This window comes from Tupaia chinensis, unplaced genomic scaffold (genome assembly GCF_000334495.1).
Source record: "Tupaia chinensis unplaced genomic scaffold, TupChi_1.0 Scaffold144991_2, whole genome shotgun sequence".
In the NCBI taxonomy this organism is placed as follows: domain Eukaryota; kingdom Metazoa; phylum Chordata; class Mammalia; order Scandentia; family Tupaiidae; genus Tupaia; species Tupaia belangeri.
Window position 1 is genome coordinate 3,458,149 of NW_006204851.1, and position 20,562 is coordinate 3,478,710.

General features: G+C 39.9%; 1 protein-coding gene across 1 annotated transcript in view; it reads right to left on the reverse strand.

Annotated features, from left to right (window-relative positions):
* The window catches only part of AMOT (angiomotin), an 85,945-nt gene that overhangs the window by 4,617 nt on the left and 60,766 nt on the right, over positions 1-20,562 (reverse strand). Inside the window, 5 exon segments of the mRNA XM_014583900.2 lie at positions 7-255; positions 1,937-2,169; positions 3,397-3,519; positions 12,851-13,041; positions 13,872-14,021. Coding sequence (XP_014439386.1) covers positions 7-255; positions 1,937-2,169; positions 3,397-3,519; positions 12,851-13,041; positions 13,872-14,021 — 946 coding nt within the window.

Sequence of the window (20,562 nt, forward strand, 5' to 3'; positions counted from 1 at the left end):
GGTCGTGAGCGGCAGCAGTGTTGGTGGCGGGGGTGGCGGTGGTGGCAGCAGCAGCAGCGGCAACAGCAACTGGAGCAGGAACAGAGATGGGGACAACAGCCGCAGTTTTGTTCGGTTCAGTTCCACGGTCAGTTTGGGTGCTGCAGTCTCGGCTGCCCGTCTTGGAATGAGCCGAAAGCAAGGGAGTGGAGGGGGGCACAGGTGAGGGTGTGGAAGGGAAAGACTCAGCACGATAATCTCCACCCAGAAGAATCCCTACAAATAAAAGAAAGAAAGAGGTTAGAAAACAATAGGTTGTTCAAATCCAGGCATCTGATTACCTGTTCTCCTGGATAGGGGTTGAGGAGAAATTTAAATGGGTCTAAATTATTTATTTTGGTCTCCAAGGAATCAGTTTTTCAGGCACCTTCTACCATGGTTTTAAGTTTCTTTCAGACTTGGAAGATCCCTCCTAGTCCTCATTATCCAACTCTCTATGTTAAATCTGTTTAAATGTCTTGGGTATCTAATTTGATTTTTTCCAACAGTGATTATATTCCACTGAGTTGTCAGGTATGTATGTATGTATGTATGTATGTATGTATGTATGTATGTATTTATTTATTTATTCACTCATTCATTCATTCCAAAAGTCACATGGAGAAAATGCAAGAGAAAGAGAAAAATAATGTCATCAGCAGGGCATGATTGTACTACAGGCTTTTACCTCTATACCTCTATCAGAATTTTGGGCACACACCCACATGTGCCCAACATGTTTTTCAGGCCACTGGGGTTGGGATTGGAACTGCAGTTCACCATGTGAGATTTAGCTCCCTGTGCACAGGGCTTAACCACTGCACAATGGGGCTGGCCCTCAGAGTTGCCAGAATTCTTCTACATGGTTCCACTTACAACCAACACCACACATTACCAGAAAGCAGGAAATGATAAGGGATGAAGTCTGTGGACACAGATGAGTATAGTAATACTTGTGTGACGTAAAGTTCTGACCATGACCCTGGTCTCTAAGATACGTATTCTTATCAAAAGATAACACAAGAATCAGAGGACCAAAGAAGGTATTCAACACAACAAAAAGAGCAAAAATTAAAAATACAGAGAGCTTGCTTCCTCAGGCTCTAAAAATGTATCTCATGATAGTACAGTAAGTAATTCTGGGATTCTGATTAGAGGGGAAGGAATGGAAAGAAATGGAATTAAAAAAATACATTCTAGGGACAAGCAGTTAGCATAATGGCTATGTCGCTGGACTCCCACGTAGTCGACCGCGGTTCACGTCCTGGGTCCGGTGGCTTAAACTCATGCCGGGTGCGTGTGCGTGCGTGCCCAAGATCCCGAGAGGAGAATAGAGGAGAAGGGATTACGGTGTGGCCATCCCCCCTGGGGGATGATTTCTCACTTTCTGTCTCTCTGTCTCTCTCTGTCTTTCTGGCGAGCGCACGCACCCTACAGCGAAAGCCTCTCCAAAAAAATAAAAATACATTCTGTTCTCATATCAGAACATTCTGGTAACAAAAACCTGCCACCCGGCTTTATTTAGCTTAACTAGAACTATGAGTCCTCCTATAACAGGGGAGGAAGAAACATACAATGGGAATTTTGAAATTTTGAATGACATGAAAGCAACATGGGCTTTGGACAAAGACATAGGTCGTATAAGGCAAAGGCCAAATATAGGAGGTTTTGTAAAGGAAACTCAAGTTCCCTTCCTTTCTACCCAAAGAGAACTCAGGATTCTCATCATCTCAGGCCTTTGCCTCCATCATCATTCTCACCATACGATTTCACAGTGTGAAGGAGCTTCTGAATAAGTATCTATAATAATCTCTCCAGAGACAAAAACCTCCTTTCCCTTGCTTTATAGGGTACTTATCTCAGTCAGGGCTCTCTTTAAACATGTATGACAATGATTTCCCTTATTTATTGTCATTACCTAGGCTCCCCTTCCAGCTCCTGTCATCCCGCTTCTCTTCCATGATAGGGATGCCAGTCAGGGTGGACGAATGGCAGAGCAAGCCTGATCCAGCATTGGAAATGGACATCAGAGACTTCGCTGGTCTCATGGATGACAGCTGCTCTGTCTTACTTGGCTCCTTCCGGGAACGCTGCTGAAGCACTTTGATCATGGCATCCTTCTCAATAATCTGGGCATGGAGGGTCTTGATCCTACGAGCCAAAGACAAAGAACATATATGCTGTGTGTTAGGTACACTGTGTTCTTCTTAGAATTTTTTTTTTGAGAGGTTTTCGCTGTAGGGCACGTGCGCTTGCCAGACAGAGAGAGACAGAGAGACAGAAAGCGAGAAATCACCCCCCAGAGGGGATGATCATGCTGCAATCCCTTCTCCTCCATTCTCCTCTCGGGATCTTGGGCACACACGCACACGCGCCCGGCGTGAGTTTTAAGCCACCGGGTCCGGCACTTGAACCACAGTCGACTACGTGGGAGTCCAGCGACATAGCCATTACACTAACTGCTGGTTCCCCTTCTTAGAATTTATTTTAACCCAAATTGTAATAAAGAAAATATTTAATATACTTTATAATAAAATAAAAATAAAGTATTATAAAATAAATAAAAGAACATATAGACTGTGTTGCTACCTCCGTATTCTTATCTCACTACCTGCATGGACTTGGGTTCCCATTACCCTGTCAACTAAAGGGTGATCTAGTTAGTTCTGAGTTGGAAGACAAAGGACTATGTGCTATACTTTTTTTTTTTATTCAATGTATTTTTGCTCATGCAAATGGATACACCACAGCAACCAGAAGTTTGTTATCTAAAACTTAGGAGGTCAAAGTCAAGTATTGGTGAAAACAAAGGCTGTCCATGAAAGGACATACCAATGTAGTGGGCTCTGTAGAGAAGAATCTGAGTCAACATTAACAATATATTCAGTGAGAAGAGGAGATCTTCAAGGAATGAGTCACATCCTTCAGGTAATAAGTGTGTGATCATGAATTTATAAGAAACATCAGGTCCCCTAACTCCTGGTTGGAGTGGATGTTCTTTTACTGAGTACTCTGCTCTATCAAAGAGTCACAGTGCCATGCAACCTAGTCATGACATCAAGTATTTCCACCTTTTCTTCAAGGAAGTTGTTACTGTATTTTTTGCACCTACCCCAAAGTGCAAATACCAACAAAAAGGGCAGGTCAAAGCAATTAGGAAGGTCAAGGGGACAGTGACCCCACTTGGAATTCCACAATTTAAGGGAATGATCGAGGTAAAGGCCTTCACATCTCAAATTCTAGGTAACAGGTCAGTGGAGAGAAAGATGGTGGAGAGAGGCTGCATGATCAGGTTCCCCAGTTGTGAATAAAGATGCTTGCCATTCTGTACTGACCTATCTGGTCTCAGATTTTTCAGGGTTCAGACTGGCATCTTACCTGCCCTCCATATCAAGGCAACGCTTGTTGGCCATCAAAATTTCTTCCTCTTCCTTCTGGATGCGGGCTTCTAGAGCTGTATCATAGCTGGTGTTAGGAGAGTGATTGATGATCGTTGTGTCCCTAGGGAGAAAAACAACAGTGATGATTATATGAGGGCAGCAAAATTAATAAATATTTTATCTCCCTGCTAAGTCAAAGGAGACTTTGCTGGAAAGCCCTAAGTTGACATCAACCTCATTAGGAACAGCCAGTTTCTGGATGATGAACTGGTAAGAGCCTCTAAGATAAGAAAGTTCAGCTTTCAGGGTAGGAGAGGTTATTAGAATGGACGTAGCTTCAAAAGTCAGGGACAGATTCTTTGAAGTGTGCACAAGCTTGCCTTCAGAACTGGACAGGCATTCTCTCAAAATTACATGGCAGATAGTCCCTTCAAGGTTTTAGATCATGACCAAGAAGGAAGAATATGTATGGATTACCACATTATTCTAAATGCAGTTATGGAGAGTAAGGCTGGACTCTGAAGGAAGACAGAAAGTGTACTAAGCAGCTTATTGCTACAGATGAATATCAGCAGCTACTCCTGTGTACTAGAAACAAACAAAAGACACATCAGCAAGCTAAGATCAAATAGGGCAAGTGAGCGAGAAACCAGGGCTTTTGAGTCAGTGTCATTAGGTTCCTAACTAATCTGTATTTGAGACATTCGACTACCAAATTGATGAGTCTACCCCAAGTGCCTATTCTCTCACCAGAGTCCCAACTGCATTGTTCTATATGAAAATATCTCAGGCCATGAACTCAAAGACTAAGTAAGTAAAAATATGTTGTGTGTGTATGTGTATGTGTGTGTGTGTATGTGTGTGTGTGTATGTGAGAGAGAGCGAGATGAGGGTTAGGGAGAATACTGATGTAATTTTATTGGTTTTAAAGGAAATCAGACAATAGGCTGAGAAAACAATAAACTGGCACTGCTTTATTCTACTTCCTAAGAGACTGGGGACCTGTGGGAGAATTCCAGACACACTTTCTTCTGGCAGCAAGCTATGTTCTCATAGCTTTGAGACTGTCATCAGTACAGATGAGGGTGAAGTAGCCAGGAAATGAAGAGGCAGAAAGCTAATGTTAAGGTTGGGAGACTTTGGTTAGCCTCTGTTAAGCTACTCTACTCCTGAATACTTGTACCTTACACACAAGGTTGAAATCACTTATTTATTGGAATAGCAAAATAAATGAAGAGCAGGAAGAGAAAATAATATAATGGCACTCACCATTTGCTAAATTGAAGACATTTTAACACCACAGAATTCTACACTTCTACTCCGGTTCACTTGCTTATAGCCCTATGAGATGTCCAAGAGGAAGCAGCATTGCCTAGTGCTAGCAATCACAGGATCTGACTATAGACAACTCCAAGATCAAGCCCCAGCTTCCTCAATTACTTTTCCACTGAAAGCTCTATGACCTCTGAAAGTCAATTCCATGCTCTAAGCCTTAGTCTCTCATGTGCAAAATAGGAACAAGAATTGTACCTTCATTTCGAAGGGGATAAAAATAAAAGATATGTATGTAAAAATGTAGTGTCAGGCACAGTAAAAGCACTCAATAAAGCGATCTAGTATTAAGAAAGAAGTGCATAGGTAGAAGAAGAAGAGCATGTGAAAGTATGAATTGAAAGAATTCCAGCTCTTGTTATAATCCTGGAGGCAATTCCTGCACTGCAGAATTCCAATGTGATGACTGAGGCTTTAGAGCCAGGCCTCTCAAAAAGTGCATGATGTCTACAGACACTGGGGACTTGAGCGTACGGTTTGTCACTGGGGGAACTAGTGCTGGCCTACAGCCACTTTCATTGCATAAAAGACCATTTTGGGGACTCAGAGCCCTGCCAGCTAATTGATATGGACACTGTGAACTCCTCAGGAACAGAGCCTGAAAATGTGGGGCACTTAGTGAATTCCTACAGAGCTGCCAGGACAGCCTTCAGCATCAATCTTCCTTATAGAAGACTAGGACTACTAGGCCAATGGCTTAGGCAAAAGCAAGCAAGCATATTGTTTAAAGGAGCAATTTGATCCACTACTTTCCAGTATTCCGAGGCTATCCATATGAACATTGGGAGAGAAATGCTGGATTGCAATCTGAAAAACACAACCTGAAAACCTCAAACCACATATACCTGAATCTGACTTCCTTCATCTAAAATTCTTAAGTAAACAGCTTTTGCCACTATTCTCCTCAGTCATCTTCTCTCTCCCTCCTTTATTCCCATCACATTATTCAAATTACATTCCAGAATGTCATCACTAACAGCTTCCTAACTAAAACATCTAATGGCCTTTGAAATTTCAAGTCTCTTTTCCTATTGGTAGCTTCCTTTTGTTTATTTAATATGTGAACTCTACCGTAAGTAGAGCACTGCATTTGAAGTTACTGGGAGGCCAGAGAGGGGAGAGACATGGAGAAGCCTAGTCTAACTGCAGGAAACTTTCAAGGGAAGATAAAAAAAGTAAATAATTAACCACTACAAGAATGAGTTTGGACTTTATTCCAATAGGTACTTGAAATTATTAGAGCTTTTCAAGGGGAATGAAATTATCTGAGCTGTGCTTTTGGAAGATAGCATTATCTTTTGCTGAAATGTGATGAAAGGATTAGAAGAGAGATACACTGGAAGCAGGGAGACCAAGGGGTGAAGTGATTGTAATAATACCAGCAAGAGATAATGAACACATGAACCAGTGAAGTAGCAAGGGTACTGGGAATAGGCTGTAGGAGGTAGAATTGATAATACTTGGAGACTATGTTAAACATGGGCATTAGGGAGAGAGAAGAACGAATGAGAACTCTGGAATTTCCAATCCAAATGCATAGGAAAGATGGCTGTGAGAGGAGAGGTTTGTTGGAAAGCACTGTGATGAGTTTTGATTTTAGGTACACTGCAGTTGAAAGTGTCTCTAAGATGTCAGAATTTCTATTACAGAGTTATCGTCATTGTTATTATTACAGAGAAGCTATAGCAGAAAACAAGATAACTAAGACAGATGTAGAATGAGAAAGCAGAGGACAGAAACCAAAAAAGTGCCCACAATGAAGAAGTAGGCATGTGTGATGTGTGCAAACAATCTCTACTTTTTGCTTTCTCTTTCTTTACTTCCTTCTTTTCCAAATTTACTTTGCCCCAAATAAAAATGAAACATTACATTTTCAGAGAAAAGTAACAATCCCATTCAACAAATACAAACTAACAAATTACATGACTGATCAGGTATTTATGTTATCTTGTTATCTTTTTGCTGCTCTTCAGAAATAAACTCCCTGTGAGGTAAAACTAAAATCTGCATTGCTAAATTCAGTCTTCTGGGGATAAACAGCACTCCTACTTGGTAGTAATTTCCTCTCATCTATGTTAAGCATCTAGATAGGAGTCTCTAGGGGCATAGTAATGTGGAACCTTAATGTAGGCCGTATTACTGTGTATATTTATAATATTTCCAGGTGGCAAATAATCAGCTGCATATAATATCTTATTGAACAACTAATGAGCTACACCATATCTAGGAGGCAGCAGGGTATAGCAGCTAAGGTGACAAAAATGTAGATTTATATTTGTGTCCTTCAGCCATTTTGTAGCTGTGTATGATCTTGGGCAATTCATTTAACTCTTCCATACCTCAGTTTCCTCCTATGTAGAATGAATAATAGTACCTCAAAGTATTGAGATAAGAATTAGTAATAAATGTCAAATGCTCAGGAAAGCACCTTGTACAGAAAACAGTACATGTGTTTGATGAATAAATTCATTGTTATTCTTTTGAATAAAATAAATTTTAAGTATCATATACCAATTTAAAATAAGCCAAGAATTTGTCAAATTATCTTCTCTCTCTCTCAACCCTCTTAACTTCCCATTGAGTGAAATGCACCTAAGCATACACCTCACCAATATCACAGAGTTGTAACTAATGCCTAGAGGCACCTCACGATGAAGGGCAATGCCAGAACTTTACACTTGGATTAACTTTACACCTGGGGTAGCTCTGTAGTCTGGGGGTTAAGGTGGTTAAGGGACTTGTACAGTTCAAGTCCTTAACCCAGAAGTTTGAGAAGCATATGTGTGTGTGCAAAATCCTGAAAGGAGGGAGAAATGGAGGAGAAGGCATTATAGTGTGACCATGTCCCATTGGAGAACTATTTTCTCCTTCTCCTATTTCTTTCTGGTGAGTATATGTACCATCTAATAAATTAATAAGTTAATTAATTAATTAATTGTTTTCTACTGAACCCTTTAAGGCTAAACCTAGCTTCACATCCAGATCTCATCTGAACTCACTGCATACACCACAGCTTTCCCCCTGATAAGAGGTGCTTCATAGAATCAAAGTGCTGGAAGGGCTATAAACGGGCTACCTAATATATCTTCTCACCTAACAAAAAGATACTTATCTATTTTTATATTGAAATCTGTATTTTATTATTCATGGTGGTCAAAAACTACAAAAAATCCAACTACTATCATCAAGAGAATGCATAAATAAACTGTGTTCCATCTATGCTATGCTCAGCAATAAAAGGAATAAATTATCAAAACATGCATTGACTTGGTGGCATCTCAAAATAGTTAGGCTAATTGCAAAAAGGCAAACAAAAGAATAAACACAATATGACTCCTTTCATATGATAGTCTAGAAATTATAATTTATGACCAAAAACAGATCAGTAGTTGTCCAGGTTCAGGCAGAAGAGGAAAGGATCAAATTCAAGGGGTACACCAGTCATTTTAGTACATGTCTTATATCTTGATTGGGGTAGGGCCACACTATTGCATACAATTACCAATATTCATCAAACTGTGCACTTAAAACAGGTAATTTTTAAATATGTAACTAAAAGCCTTATTTGAAAAAAGTTCTGTGGTCTACAAGTACCACCGTAATAAGATGACTTAACTGTGAAACCTGTCAATTAGGCTATTAGGTATAGAATATATTAAATTTGATATACAAGCAAAATACACAGAATCTAAGCAGGTCATTAAAATGTAGTGCTAGATTTAGAATCTTAGATTAAATATTTACAAATCATCTCTTTCCGTCTTTCCCTTCTTCCTTCTATTCTTTCTTTCCCTCCTTTCTGACTCAAATACATTTTGAGCACTTTCCATCTGTAGCAATAGTCTGACTCTGCAAAATTACTGTGAAAGAAAAAAGAATATAAAAGCCTTTCCATGAAGGAAAGACACAAAGGGTAGAAGCTTGGTCAATGCCTATATTTTGGGCTGGGAGGAGGAAAAGAGAAAGAAGTAGACAGAAAAGGAATGGGAAGAGATGATGGAAAGAGGCAAAGGACCCACAGGTTCTAAAATTTAAAAAATTCTGAATATTACTTTCCAAATTCGGAATCTCATGAAAAAAGAAAAGAGGAAAAGGAAACCAATCTCTATGGCAAAGCATAAGAGGCCCTTTGGAAATGTAGTGTAACCTTAGAAATAGAAGGAACTAGAGGAATCATCTAGTCCAAATTTCTCATTTTACAGGAATTTGAACACAGGCTCTCCATCCTCTCAATTTCTCCTGTGGCAGAATGTGAATCCTGTGGTAGCATGCAAAAACACACACAGTCTGGATCCAGAAGGTTCACCTATGGAATTACCAGGTGTTCCCACCAGGTGGGGACTGGCTATATTTTACCATAGTAAATGAAAAGCATGTACATTTGACCAAAACTAGTGATTACATGGAAACTTTCTACTCAGTGATTTAAAAGACATTGATCTAAAATATGAATGGCCAAAAAGCACATGCAAAAAGAATGTTCAACATAATTTACCATAAGGCTGATGCAAATCAAAATCATGAGATACTACCTAACCCCAGTCAGAATGGTTAAGATTTAAAAAAATAAAGAATGATAACTGCTGGTGAGGCTGTGGAGAAAAGGGAACTCTTACACTGTTGATAGCAATGTAAATTAGTCCAGTCACTGTGGAGAACAATATGGAGGATCCTAGAACCAATAAATAGAACTACCATATGATCCAGCAGTTCCACTCCTAGGTATCTACCCAAAGGATAGGATAATGCTCAGTTGGAAAAACATTTGCACATCTGTTTATTGCAGCATTATACACAATTGCTCAGAGATGGAACCAACCCAAATATCTATGGACAGATGAATGGATTGAAGGCATCTCAGCATATGAAGCAGTGTCTTAGCAGAGCACACTATCACGGCACATATACACTATGGAATACTACTCAGTCATAAAAAAAAAACAACAATGAGACCATGGCATTTGACAGAACATTGACAAATATGGAGGATTTACTGCTAAGTGAAGCAAGCCAGATATGAAAGAGCGGCATTGTATGTCCCCACTCAGAATATACTGAATGTCTGCGCTCTATGGCAGAAACTGAAAGATTGGAAGGTATAAAAGCATGAAGAGCGATGGTGATAGTAGACAATGTGGAAGGATGAGAAATGGGAGAGGGTGAGGGGGAGGGAATCCAGGAGAAGAAGAAAGAAGCAAAACATTTACGGAACACAAAAATGAAAAATTACCTGTTGATAATGTGTATGGCAATATCTTTGAATACAGTATATTCATGATGGGAAAATTTATTTGGTATGCTGTAATGATATATGGTAGTTGAATGTAAAATAAATAAATAAATAAAATCTATCTCATGGAGACCAAGAAATTCTGGAAATCCATCTGACAGGAAATTCCTTCAATACTCAAAGGGAGGGAAAAACGAAGGGGGTGACTACTTGATACAAGGTCATCAGTTATAGCCCCCTAGTTTTCTTACATTTTGACCTGAGGTCTATTCAGAAGTCAGTACCAAGAACCCTAGCTTTTATACATTCATAATATATATTGTATATACATGCACATACATATATACACACATATACATACATACATATGTATATATGTATGGTGCCATATGTATGTATGTGTGGTGCCAGAGAGTTCATGTTACTTACGAGAGAGAGAGAGAGAAAGCAACCCCCAATGGGGCGTGGTTATGCTGCAATCCTTTTTCCTCCATTTCTTCATCCCTTCAGGATTTTGGGCACACATGCATACATGCTTGCTGTGTTTCTTAAGCCACAAGAGCTGGGATGACCACATGGGATCCAGGTCCCAAAGCAGAGAACTTAACCACTGTGCTACTGGGATAGCCCAAGAATCCTAGCTTTCTAACATTTTCTTACATTGCACATCTGGTGAGCTGTTATCTTTCTAAGTTTCTGACCAAAGATGATGAATAATGTTACATGGATCTCTGTACATGAGCTGGGCACAGATATTTCCTTAGGAACTAGCAGGTAAAAATCGCATTTGATTCTACTTCTAATCTGCCTACAAACCTTATGACTATCTTCTCAAACAGTTGGGGTTTGCATGCCCCCTACTACCACACTGGCAATGTACTGAGCACACATTTCTCAGGAAACAAAGCTGGGTAAACTTAAGCCCATGAAGACCTCAAAATCAAGCCACAGGAAGCTTCAATCTATTTAATAAGGGATATCAGGAGACAGGCAGATCATGGTAGAAAGACATAAGATAGCTTCCCGAAGAATTGAGAGTGTCTTTGTAAAGCACAGGTAAAACTCTGAAACCCTGACAGACCACCCTCCTCTGATCTGCCTTAAGAGCTCAAAGATAAATAAATGTATGCACCACCCACTTCCACAGGAACATCTCAGGCCAAGGTCTGCCAATTGTTTCTAGACTCTACCACTTTACTGCATGCAGGGTTAAAAACAACACGGGGTGGGAGGGGGGGGGATTTCTTTCTTTCTTTCTTTCTTTTTTTTTAGACAGGATCTCACAGTATTGCCCAGGCCAGTCATGAATTCACAATCTTCCTGCCTCAGCTTCTCTGAGTCACTGGGATTACAGGTGCATGCCACCTTGCTTGGACTCTAGATTCAACCGAAATAGGACCCAGGTTTTCCTTAGAACCAGACCCTCCCATGTAGTCTCAGCCTATGGAGCAGTGTCTTAGCAGAGCACACTATCATGGCTGAGCTTGTTTTTAATAACTTTCTGGATAGAGACTTATTTGTGTGCCATATGCTGTAGCTAACCTTTGATACCCAACTCAAGACCAAAGCTCTATTATTGCCACAATCTTAGTCATCGTGTTAGTTTTTGAATTTAGTTTTTTTGTGTGTTTGTTTCTTCCTTTCCTTCTCTTTTACTCTCCCTCCCAACTGATGTAAGGCAGACAAATAGGATAAAGACAATGGTTTCTTCCAAAGACCAATAATTTTTATTATATGAAAAGGAGAACAAATAAACAGAAAACTAGAGTTCCCCCAGCACTTTCTCTCCCCTACCAGATGAAATGTGACTGCTTACATGTGATGAGCTCATGCACACAGAGAATGTGGGCTTCAAATATAGACCTTCTCAAAGGGCAGGGGTGGATTCGTGTTTAGCACGGCTTTTGCCATACCTCAGATACACCAGAGCTATCAAATGGCAGCAGCCACTCCCGAGGGACATTCCGGTTCTGCCCAGCCACTCCTGAGTGACATTCAGTTTCTGAGTGGCATTTCTCCGGAGGGGTTTTCATTCTAGTGCTGGGACTAAACCAGTTGCACACGTGGCCAACAAAATCTGTGGCTCTGGGGAAGGAGGTGTATAAACATTCAGCCAGTCCCATCGGCAATTATTCTGGCTACTAAGGAAAGCTGAATTATGATTCCAGTAAGTTCATAAAGCAATTAATTTTCAAATCTGACACTCTGTGTGTGTAGCCATTCAGTCCCTGCAGCCATTTAGTCCATGTATATACAGATAAAAGAAAACACTTTTTTTTTTTTTGAGAGGTTTTTGCTATAGGGCACGTGCACTCACCAAGAAGACAGAAAGACAGAAATCACCCCCCAGAGGGGATGGCCATGCCGCAATCCATTCTCCTATCAGGATCTCTGGCACGCACGCACACGTGTCTGGCGTGAGTTTAAGCCACCGGGTCTGAGACTCGAACCATGGTTGACTACATGGTAGTAGAGCGATATAGCCATTATGCCAAAAGAAAACGCTTTTAAGGGCCCAGATGGTTGCACAGCAGTGACACAGTACTCTGCAGTGCTGTACCATATGGCAGGGACCCAGGTTTGTGTCCTGAAGCCTCCCTGTGTGTGTGTACATGCCTGTGATCCAGGCTAGGGGTAGATCATGGCATGAGGTCCCTGTTGGGAGTGCCTGTCTGTCTGCCTCTCTCTCTCTCTCTTTCTGACCATTATAGAATTAATAAACTTTAACATACACATACACACACACACACACACACACACACACACACACGTTAAGCAGAAACTTTTTTGGGGGGGACAGAATACTACAGAAAATATGAGATTAGAAAATCTACACATCAGTTACCTTTCTGTTCTTTCCTTGCACTGCCCCCACTAGCTTGCTGCTTACCTCTGAGCAGCCACGGTGGCAGCTGCATCCAGGGCAAAGTGTCTCATCACATTCTCCTCCAAATACTTCTGCTCCCACTTTGTCATATCAGCTTCCAGGGCCAAGATCCTTTCTTCCTTCTCTCGAAGAAGCTCCATCAGTGCAGCAGCATTGCATTCTGAAACATTAGTGGGCTGAGAGCTGCCCTGGCGCTGTTGGAGGAGATGCCAAGACCCTTCAGTTTAGTGACGGAAGAGTTATGGTGCCGGGATCCCACTAAAAGATCCCCTACCTTTGGAAAAATCTACTGCCTGAACCACTTTACTTTGGATTCTGATTCAGAAAGAAGCAAGGGGAGTGCAGGTTTCATAAGACCAGAGGACTTCCTAGCTGGGTTTTTAATGTGCAACTCCCTTGTTCAGGAAAGAAGGCTGCCATATCAAATTGTTGTGCAGCTCAAAAAACAGATCAATGGGGTAAAGACTGCCATCCTTGCCTACCAGCATGGTCCACAATAGAAATGGGAACATAAAATTTAGGATTTAGTTTCTATCTTGCCCCTGACTAATTGCGTGGTCTTTAGTGAGTCATGCAGTATTTTTTTAGGTCTTGATTTTTCTCTAATCAAAAACCAAGAAGCCAGTAGAGCCAGATGATTTCTAAAGGCCATTTCCAATTCCAGGATGTCTATTGGTATAGCAGCTTCACTTCTCATAGGGTCAACCCTACAAGACATGAAGGGGTCCATGTGAAAATAAAAGGTGCAAGATCTTAGGCATTAAAGATTCTTCTGAGATTGAATACAAGGGAAGCTTGCTTTGTATTTACAATTAGGAGGCACTCTGGAATGAGAACCATGGAGCCAAAAGCTTAAAGATGAGTTCTTTTTGTGTTCATGACAAATGCAACTGAAAAATAAGTGAGAATAATCCCATTTCCTTTCCCTCTCTCTCTCCCCCCTTCCCTCCTTCCCTTCCACCCTCCCTCCCTCCCTCCTTCCTTTCTTCCTTCTTTGTCTTTCTTCCTTTTGAGTTCTCCATACCTGCTGGATTCTAAGGGATTCCAGTTCCCTCTCCAGTCGAGTCCGGAGACGGTGCTCCAACTGCTTCTGCTTCTCACATGCTGCCTGGAGCTGTACGAGGGCCTGCTGCATCTTCTCCACCTTGTCTACATATACCTGCTTCTTTTTCAGCTGGAAATATTGGTTGGGATATTTTCAAGATGGAAAGAAAGAGAGCAACAGGGTCAGTTCTGCAGTCTGCAATTGTGGGCTTATGTTTAGCTATCTTCCTCTTTGAGTCCAACTCCAAACAAAAATTGGATAGGGAGAAGGCACTTCACGTGAGTAGCAGGCTGACTTGTATTTTTCATATACAAAAGGTGAAGAAGGATATGAATTAGCAGACCTTTTTAAATCTCTTCCCCCTTCCTCATCTCTAAGTCTACCCCAAATCTATTTCAATCAGTAGGGTCTGTCTTAACACGGCAAAGGTTGAAGATTCACACTTATTGATGTCCTCATGTGTGCTCTTTTCCCCTCTAAACTGGAATATTCTAGGGGAAGGTATATTTTATTTTGGTTTATAAAAGCACAGAAAGGCTATTTTTAAAAAATACCCTGTAATCCCAGGTACTAAGGAGGTTGAAACAGGAGGACCATGGGTTTAAGGCTAGTCTTAGGTACCACAGTGAGCGAGATTCTGTCTAAAAGCAAACAATCTCACCAGGGAACCAGAAAGAAAGGTTTAATTTGGTATGAAAAGGAGGTTCACCCCTTTTGATACAGTGGTCTCCTCTCCAAATGGGAGAAAAAGGGTAGTCAACTGTTGAAGGTGCAAGGAAGCCAGAAGTGTCCTTTTGAAGTCTGCAGTCCTAGTAATGATCTAAAATAAGCCCTTTCTATCCTCTAGGAAAGTTTCTGGTTCTCAAAAATAAAGCCCCCATGCAATGGTTCCAAAGCCTTTATTCTCCTCATTGACCAGTACCATTCTGTTAGTCTTTTATTAAAAAAAAAAAAAAAAAGTTATTTGAAATTTCTACCTCATGAGTTTGAGTTGATCATCCTGGACTGTAGTTTCTCAACTTTTATTCTGGGATCTTCATAGATCCCAAAAGATTCAACCAATAAGTTTAAGACTAAATGAGTAAAATACATTATTTGCGGGACCAGCAGTTAGCGTAATGGCTATGTCGCTGGACTCCCATGTAGTCGACCGCAGTTCACGTCCTGGACCCGGTGGTTTAAACTCACGCCGGGTGCGTGTGCATGCATGCCCAAGATCCCTAGAGGAGAATGGAGGAGAAGGGATTGTGGCATGGTCATCCCTCCTGGGGAGTGATTTCTTGCTTTCTGTCTCTCTGTCTCTCTCTGTCTGGCGAGCGCACGCATCCTATAGCAAAAACCTCTCAAAAAAAAAAAAATACATTATTTGCTCTTTGCAAATAATGAGTGTATCCAAAATCAAAGCCAGAAGCAGGTTGGGAATAAGAAGGTGAGCTCTTTATGATCTTGAAATTTATAAGCCAAATCCTGGTTCCATGGAATGCAGGAATGAAGGTCTCAGACCTTTTTACAGAAGACATAGGTAGGGTCTTTAAAAAAAATATGGAAAATGCATACTATGAAAAAAATGCATAGATTTCTCTTTTTTTTTTCACCAAAATCAACTCATACTTTTGTTCCATTTTTCTACAAACTTTCTATAGTCACCAAGTATATATTTTCAATGCCCAAAAGGATAGGGAAACACAGAGCCCTTCCCATCTTATTCATAAATGAGCAGATTCTGCTTCCCATGATATTTGTGGGGCACCTCTCAGTGCTGATAAATCAACTCTTGGAATCTTTCTGAAGCAGAAGCTCTTCCAAGTGGGGCACATATGTCATTCTCATTTCCACAGAAGCTGAAGTTAGGGATGCCTTCAGTGTTAAGACTAAAATCTAAAAATATTGTCGATAACTTGCTCAAAAAAATTCAAGAATTCAACTCTGACTTCTCAGTATACTCTCAAGCCCTTGAGATAGTTCGGTAGACAACTGTGATGTAACAAATCACCTGCCCTGCTAGCAAATCACTGTTCTCTAAATCTGTAGTCAGACAGTATTGCTGTGTTCTGGTGGGGAATCTGTCCTTGTCTTTTAACTGCTCCTCCTCAAATTTGAATTGCTGAACTTTCTCTACTTGGCAAGAAATTAATCTTTTATTTTCCTAACAGACCTTTTGTAAGCTTTACCTAGGTGACTAGAAAACCAAACTTATTCTAGACTTTCTTGATGTTTCCTTTTACTCCAGGCTTGGTTCAATCTAGCCTTGTAAACAAATTAATGGGAGTTCTGAACCTAGGTGTTTTCATCCATTAGACCTTTTAGACTTTTTTCCTTGAAAATAAAACAAAAAATCATCATGCTCTTTCTCTCAATAAGTTTAAACCTTTCTTTGCTGGAGTATATGTGTATATGTAACACTGACTAATGCAACCAAAACTTGAAGATCATATTACTAGAAGCTGGGAAGGATGGGGCAGGGGAAGATAAAGGAATATTGATTAATGGCAAGAAAATCACAGATAGGTTAGAGGAACAACTTCCAGTATTGCAAAATATAGTAGGGTGAGTACAGTTAATAACAATTTACTATATATTTCAGGGTAACTAAAACAGACGATTTTGCAAGTTCCCAACACGAAGTAATGAAATATGTTTGAGATTATGTTAATTACCCTGATTTAATAGTTACACATTGTCATCTTGTACAAAAAGATAATATCATATCCTATAAATATGTACAATTTTTATATGTCAACAAAAATGTAAAAAAAAAAATCCTGGAGGGTCATAGATGCCTCTGCATTCCTATTTGATAAGCTCTGAGTAATTGGGGAGCAGGAAACATCCTCTATCCTTCACCTTTTGGGTCCTATAATCCTCATGAGCTATTTAAAGTTGAATGTATTTATTTGTGTATCACTCCGAAAACCCTAAGGCACTTCAGTGTTAATGCAGAGAATGTTAACTATAATTACCAAAGCTTACAGCAGTTATACTTAAAGGCAATTAAACTCAGATAGCATGCAGTTCTAGCGTTGATGGTAAAGTACTGCAATGAAACTGCAGAAAACTGAAAAATAAGCAGTCCAGAGCCATGTGACTTTCTCCATGACCTTTCTTGAGAAAGAAACCTGAAGATCCTAGTGAAAGCACCCCCTGCAACAGAAGTCACTGGACCAACCCTCTAGAAGGGAAAGGCAATAAAAACCAAGGGAATTCTCTGAGTTGGCTGAAGATAGGCATGCAGGTCAGACAAATTCCACAAAGCAGGCCAAGAAAATTCCCATTATGGTGTGCCACTGGATGATTTTCTACAAGGCACCAGGACCATTATTGCTGGCAAAGTTCTCCTACCTCCTTTAAAAGAAGAAAGAGTGCAGCTCTCCCACAAACACCATGATCATCTAGCAAATACTTAGTCCCTAAATAAATTAGGGTAGACAAGAGTACATCTCAAATGCTACTAATGCAAGACCTTATAGATGCAATCAACAAAGTCAGCCATCTTCTAAGTTACATACTCATGTTTTCTACCTATAGAAAGGAACAAGAGTCTATTTGGTTTACTAATTCTGCTACTATACTGGACTTTATATGCTTCACTTTTACCTTCATTATCTCTTTTAAAAAAAAAATGCTATAGGGCACTTGCATTCACCAGAAAGAGAGGGGATATGTGAGAAATCAGCCCCCAGAGGCATGTCCATAACACAATCCCTTCTCCATTCTCCTCTCTGAATTTTGGTCATGCACACACATGTGCCTAAGTGTTTTTCAAGTCAGTGGGTCTGGGACTTGGACAATGCAGTTGGCCATGTTGGATCCAGTGCTTTATCCGCCACATCACCTGATGGCCCAATGAATCCCCCTCCTTTTCTGGTTCTTCTTTTATTTTCTTATTTTTTGTTTGTTTGTTTTTTGTTTGTTTGTTTGTTTGATTGGTTTTTACATTGAATCACTGTATATCTTTACAGCATACAAAATGAATTTTCCCAGCATGAATATACTGTATATTAGTCCAGTCAAAGATATTACCATGTATATTATCATCAACATATAATTTTCCATTTTTATGTGCATTAAATGTTTTGGTTCTTTTTTCTCTTGATTCTCTCCCTCCTACACCATTCTCTTTTCTTTTTTTCCTCTTCTTTACAAATTTATCTCTGGCATTTAGCTCCTCAAATATCAAACCAGTAATTAGGACATCCAGGTCCCCAACTTCACTTTCCAATGCCTTTGGGACATCAGTGGGTCAGAGATTCCGTCTTAGGCAAAGAAAAGTCATTTAGTAAAATGGTAAGATCATGAACTCTGGTCTGAGACTGCTCAAGTTTGAGTCTTAGTTTCTTCATTTACTAGGTACACAAGTTCAAGCAAGTTATTTAATCTCCCAGAGCTTCCTTTTCATTTCTTCCCTGAGTTTGCATCTATGCATTCATCTATAACATGGAGATTATAATATGATGTTCCTATATAAGGAGCCAATGAGATAACACATGAAGTGTTTAGTGGAGTATTAGGTACAAAATATACACAAGGTGGTTTTGTGCTTCTTATTTTTCCTTATTTAGAGAAAAAGTTAAAACCAAATCATATTCCAGCATTCTCAACTTTGAACATTCATTCCAGATAGCATTGACAGGGCTCTCTTTTCTCAGTAACTCTAATGATCACATCAATATCTAATTAAAACATTAAAAATATAGAGCAGCAGATGGCATAGTGGTTAAAGCACTGGACTCCCACATGGCTGACCACAGTTCAAGTCTCAGACCTGGCAGCTTGAAATTCATGCCAGGAGCATGTGCAAGTGTGCTAAAAATCCTGAGAGGAGAGTGGAGGGGAAGGGATTGCAGTGTAGCCATTCCCCCTGTGGGGTGATTTCTTGCTGCCTGTCTCTCTGTTTCTCTGGCAAGTGCACATGCCCTACAGCAAAAATCTCTCTCTTAAAAAAAAATATTAAATATAGCCATTTCCCCCAGCCCTTCCCCCTCCCCATCCAGAAAGATATATAAAACCAGATCTCAAACACTGCACTAAAACAGCAGATTTCTTCATAGGGCAATGCAGTTCACTGGATACACAACTAGAAACAATCACTGAATAGCTACAAGGACACCATACTCAGGATCTTGAAAAATGTCATGGAAAATGTATATTATAATGAAAAACAAAAAAAACTATGGATGGATTTCAGAATGGTTTTGCAGTAAAATAAACTCATACTTCAACTACATTTTTCCATAAACATTTTGAAGACTGACTTGGGGGACGTTTTACCTTTATGAGAAATACTTTACCAATGATCAAAGATGTGTTTAACTAAAGACCCTTAGACAGAGCACTCTTTCTCTTTCTTCCCTTCCCTTCTCTTTCCTTCCTTCCTTCTTTTCTTTTTTTCTTTTCTTTTCTTTCTTTCTTTCTTTCCTCTTTCCTCCCTCTCTCTCTCTCTCTCTCTCTCTCTCTCTCTCTCTCTCTCTCTCTCACACACACACACACACACACACACATATACATGTCAGAAATATCTATTTGACAGCACAATGGAAAGTAAAGGAACAAGGTAGCAATCAGGAGACATGGGTTCTAGCTAGTCCTCATTTGGCTATTAATGGCAACTTGATTTCCTGTTCTCAGACTCAGAAAGCAAACATAGATACCAGAGACAGTATGGGAGAAGAGTGGGAGATGGCAGAAGTTAAGAGATAGGGAATCAAGGATGGAAAAAAAAGTAAAACATAAAGGAAACAAGAAATGGAAAATTATGTATTGATGATAACACGTATGCTGATATGCTTGATTGAACCAATATACAGTGTACTCTAGATGGAAAATCTCATTTTGTATGCTGTAATGATGTACAGTGAATGAATGTAAATAAATAAATTTTTTAAAATGGAGGGGGGTTGTTCAGCAATGGACAAACCAAAATGGTCAGCAGCAGGGCAAATCCATCCACACCCATTGACCTATCTATTATCTATGGCTGCTTTCCTTTCATAATGGCAGAGTTGAGAAGTTGCAATTGCAACAAAAGCTGCATGGTCAAAAAAAAAAAAATCCAAAATATCTAGTCCTTTAGTCCCTTACAGAAAAGTGTGCCAAGTTCTGGTGATGTTTTTAAGTGTGTATAGCAGTTCTAATGTATTGTGGAGGTATCACAGGGGTCACTATAGTGAGTGGACTATATTAATAACTTCTCTTTTATGTGCTTTATGTATTAGGAGTTCTACATAAAGCTTCTGAAAACAAAATTGCCACAGCTTTGTTTGTATATGTACATACTTGTGCATGTATTTATAATCATTCTTGTTGTATGTTGTGTGTCTTCCCTAGAGAACAGACTTCCCACCTTACTTCACTCTATGTCTTCACATTCAATGTTAGAGTATGGTTAAATAACTTATGATTCTCAAATAGGCCTTGGTGTTTCATCGTTCATTACTTTTGAACACAATATTCTGTCTCTTAAGAATGCTCTGTCCCAATAAAAGCAGTATAGGTACTTAACGAGAATAGGACAGTGTGGAATGGGGGAGGTGAAGAGAAGAGGATAGAGAAAGATAGCAAGTGAACAATAGAGAGGCAGGACGTTAGTGAGAAACAGATATGGCTTATTACTTGTTGATGATGACATGTATAGTATTCTCAACTGGATTGGTCTGAGAAGTATTTCATGATG